Genomic DNA, 4540 nt, shown 5'->3' on the forward strand with positions numbered 1-4540 from the left:
ACTGGCTGAGCACGGTGATCTCCTGCTGGATGTCCTCGATCTCGTCCTCCGCCTCCTCGAGGTCTATGATCTTGATGGCCACCACCTCCTTGGTGCGGTTGTCGATGCCCTTGTACACCTCCCCGAAGGAGCCCTTGCCGATGCGGTCCAGCTTGGTGAAAAGCTCCTCGGGGTCCACTCGCGAGTGCTGGGGACGTGGGCAAGCAGCCTGGTCAGGGACGGATGGCCAGGGAGCCCCCCTGATCCTTTCCACGCTTCTTATGTCCCTTTTTATTCAGAAAACCTAAAGTTACCTCCACACAGGAGCAAACGTCCCCAGAGAGGACTGAGAGGCCGAGGCTCTTGCCAAGAAACCAGGGCCACAAGGAAGGCAGATGGGCCATGCAGCTCACCCCTCCAAGCCCACAGCCCAGGCGTGGGGAGGACCCGGGGAGGCAAGTCATGCGTCAGGAGGAACAAGGAGTTGGAGCACGGGGATCTGGGGGCAGTTGGACAACGGCGCTGGGCGACGCTGTGAGCACACGGGGCCAGCCTCGCAGGCTGCTGGCTTCGTGGGCAACAGCCTGACCATGCTGGGCCAGCAGTCATAACCAACTCCAGGGAAGGCTTGCGGGGTGCAAAGAGCTCTCTCACTCAGCTTTCTAAACCAAAAACTGCTCTAAAAAGTGAAGCCTATTCATCAAAGGAAAAAAACATAACAGGTATTGAGTTCTCCCTGCGCACCTGGAAGCCACACCCCTTTCAGAGAGTCCTCAAGACAGTGACGCCCTCACCCCAGCACGGAGCTGGAAACCCACGCTCTCCTGGACGTTCAAATGGACAGAAAACCACCCTCCCGACCTGGGCCTCAGACTGGAGCACAGACCCACCCGACAAGGTGCGGAGCCTCAGACAGGTTCAGTGCCAGGACACGGCAGCACAGGGGCATCCACGGAGCAATCTGGCTTTCGACCTTGACCCTCAGTGTCCAGGCCTGAGACAGCTCAGCGTGGGGCTGCGTGGAGGACAGTGGGGCATCCCTCACCCCTACCTGCGTGGCCCCCTGGGTGCCGAGGTCACCTTGCACCCCTACTGCAGGCGCTAGAGACCCAGGACCCCAGTGGTGCTGGTAGGCTGGCGGGGAGCCTGGCATCTGGTCCACACAGGGGCAGAGAGGGTCTCCCAAGCGCACTGGGCCGCAAGTCCACCAGACACAGCTCCCTCCAGACCGCAGCACCGCCCTGAGGGCACCTGGGCACCCCAATGGCACCATACCCACCCGTCCATGTGAGTGCCCTGGCGCTGAGGGGGCGAGACCAGGGCGGCCGCTCACAGGCTCTGAGCAGAGTCCAGGGGCACAGGCCTCCCCCAGGGCAAGGCACAATTCAGGGCCCACTGGCTCCAGACCGAGAAGACATGTCAACCTGAAACGGCCAAGAGCTGCCTTCCCAGGGCTGTCACCAGCAGGGAAGAGCTCACCCAACCTCAGAGTGCCAGGCGAGCGGGAGAGGGCACAGGCAGCAGCCTCCAGAGAGACCCGGGCCAGGGAGCCCAGGAAGCTACCTCCTGTCGCCCTCGTCCTCCTGTGCCCCCTCGGCGCTGCCCGAGCCCACGCTGTCTCAGCCGCGAGCACACCTCCGGTCCAGCCTGTGCTCCAAAGACAGGCTCCTCTCCCTCCGAGGTGGCCTCAGGGCAGACGCGGGGCGGGCAGGCCTGTCAGCACTAAAGGGCACTGTTGTCTCCCCCGGCGCTCCCTCGGCCTTCCCTTCCCACCCTCGGGCCTCTGCCAGTGACACCCCCTGCCCCCAGGCTGGGCCAGAGTCGGGTCCGGTCCCTCAGTGTCCTGACCAGAAACGCCCCAGGGGGGGCGCCCAGCTCTCCACAGCCTCGAAGTGGGGCACAGGGCAGACCCCTAACCAGAGGCCAGGCCCGGCAGGGGAGCAGGGAGCCTGGCCCAGCTCTCGGTCTCTTCAGGTCCCCATGGCTGCAGGCCGGGCACCTGAATGGACAGAAGCCCCCACGGCGCATCCCGGGACAGCCTGCTTGCAGCCCCGCGGGGGAGCGGAGAGACAGGGCCCAGGGCCGGGTTGTGGCGGCCCTTCCAAGACCCCGAGTCTGGACAGCCACTTGGGCTGCTCGCTCAGCCCAGACCGCCGTGCTCTGAACCTGCCCTGGGGCGGCTGGGTCTGCGGTCACCGCTCACCCGCCTGCACATCCACTTAGCAACACGCCCGCCGCTAGCATCAAGCCCCCAAGTGAGGGCTGGCCAGCGGCCCCCATGCACCCCACGACAGGTGGCAGTCACCTGCATAGGGTGCTTCCACAGCCGCACAGGCCTGGGCAGGAGTCACAGCCCGGTGGGGGCCCAACGCCCAAGGCTCCCCCGCGGGGAGCAGGCCACCGCCCCATGCACACAGGGACCGCCTCGCAGGGCCACGGTGACAACCATCTCAAGGAAAACAACGTCCTGTCAGGCTTCCTGTCACTGACAAAGACCAAGTGTCTCCACCCCTGAAAGGACAAAAGGGGCTTCCTTCCTCTGGGGTCCCTTCCTCAGCTCCTCTGAGCCCCGCTCCATCCCCGGCCAAGACGCAGCCACCCAGGCCCCGCTGCGAGCACTACCAGCACCCAGGTGAGGGGCCGCTCACAGCTCCACGTCCGCACACGGGAGCCATTCCTACAGCCCTTGACTTCGAGCCAGACTTCTCTCCCAGCATCTTAGTCGAGGGACTTGAAAGACGCAGGTGTCCAAGGGGAGCGTGAGCCCAGCGGCCTGGGCAGCGGCCCACGCGCAGCATGGGCGTGGCGCCCTGGGGTTCTCCGAAGAGCCCAGGCGTCTACAGCCGACTGGTCTCCAGCTCCTCCTCCCCCGCGAGGACACACACTTCCTGTTCCTCCCAGGCTCCCAGTCCTCCCAAACTGGGCTGACAGGAGTGAGCCTTGGGGCTCAATTCTCTTCGAGAGGCACTCCCACCACCTCACAGCCCTCAGCCTAAACCGCACCAGAGCTGACCAGTTAAGAAGAGCAAAACCCAACAGCTAAGACAAAGGACCTCCACACCAGCTGGGGCGTTTGCTTCCCAGCAGCTTCCACTCACACCTGCCTTGCAGTAACAGAAAGGGGGGGCAGTGTGGCCCCCAAGCCCTGATGGCGGCTGCCCTGACCCTCCTAACTGCAGCCATCAGCCCCAGGGCATGCTGCGGAGGGTCCCCTGGACTCAGGCAGTTACTGCACAGAGCCAGACCCCTCAAAGTGCTGTGGGGTTGGTAATTTCGAGAACCAACCAGCCAAAAAACAGTGGGCGTCTCCCAGGCAGGCCCCCGACAGCCCAGTGGCAGCCCTGTGCACCCAGCAAGAGAAATGCACAGGCGTGTCCTCTGCCTTCCCTGCACACGGACACGCCCAGCCGCCTCGTCCCCCTCAGGCCTGGCCAGGGCCGACGAGGCCCCTGTCCCGCCAGGCGAGGTGCTCGTGTACCCTGACCTTCCGCGGCCCTCCAGGTGCACAGACCCAGTTCCCGCGGCCCAGCCCTGTGCCAGCATCGGTCTCTGCACACCTCCGGCTGACCCTGCACTGAGGCTACGCTTTGACAGGCTGGGGGACTCCTGCCCCACAGGACGCTGCCAGCGGGCGGACCCCAGTCAGCCCTGCACCCACCGAGTCTGAGCACCTGGCGACTGCTCCCGCTTTGCCCAGGGCTGCGGATCAGGGGCCTCCACCCCTCCTCCACACTCGCCCTAAGAGGGGCTGCTCTTCTGAGACCCCCGGACCACTTTTCAAAAGACAGTCCTTGGTGAAACGGCCTTTCTCGAACTCTGCAGCCGGCGCTCCGTCCCAGGCAGCGGGCACACCCGCGCACCGCCCAGACGCCCACCCTTACCTGGTTGGCAAATCCCCTGAGGTGAGCCATGTCTGCACGGCCCTCAGACCATCCGCCGCGCCCCCGGGAGGCCCCGAGATCCTGCCTGGAGGCTCTGGAACCCGCTTCAGGCCGCTTCAGTCAACTGGAGGGAGAGCAGACCTGCTCGGGGCCCTGTTCCGGGTACGCGGGGCTCCCCGTCCCCCGGGGCCCGGCGGCAGCCCCCTCCTCCAACCATCTGGGGACCAGCTGGAGTCAGAAGGGTCCCCCGAAGGGCTTCCGCCGCGCACCCTCCGCGCCCGACCCTGCCTCAGGCCTCCCCGGGGAGCCCCCCGACACCCGGCTCCCCGACGCCGCGCACACCTCCCCGGCCCCCACCCGTCCTCAGACCCCGGACCCCGGCCAGGGCCGCCCCTACCCGCCCCCCGGGCGCCTCGCCCCGCCTCACTCCCGGCCCCGCCCCACGGCCGCGCCGCCCGGCCCCCTCCCCAACCGGCCCAGGCGCGGGCCAGCCCGGCGGCGCGCCCACCTCCGGGGGGCTCCATCCCGGCCTCCCCCGGCCGCTCCGCGGTGCCCGCGAGGGCTCCCACCCGCAGCCTCCACTCGCCCGTGGACGCCTAGGCCCTCAGCTCGCGAAGCAGCGGCAGTGGCGGTGGCGGCCGGAGAAAGCCCGGCGGCGGCGGCGGCGAGGGCACGCGGCG

The 4540-nt window shown here is 67.1% G+C and overlaps 1 protein-coding gene across 1 annotated transcript in view; it reads right to left on the reverse strand.

The window, feature by feature from the left end:
- STK25 (serine/threonine kinase 25) overlaps window positions 1-4533 on the reverse strand; it is a 9991-nt gene extending 5458 nt beyond the window's left edge. The window contains 3 exon segments of the mRNA XM_010832893.1: window positions 3-187; window positions 3861-3984; window positions 4430-4533. Coding sequence (XP_010831195.1) covers window positions 3-187; window positions 3861-3890 — 215 coding nt within the window. The 5' untranslated portion in view covers window positions 3891-3984; window positions 4430-4533.
- Window positions 4534-4540: the final 7 nt, after the last annotated feature.

The sequence above is a fragment of the Bison bison genome, unplaced genomic scaffold (genome assembly GCF_000754665.1).
Source record: "Bison bison bison isolate TAMUID 2011002044 unplaced genomic scaffold, Bison_UMD1.0 scf7180017862692, whole genome shotgun sequence".
Lineage (NCBI taxonomy): Eukaryota > Metazoa > Chordata > Mammalia > Artiodactyla > Bovidae > Bison > Bison bison.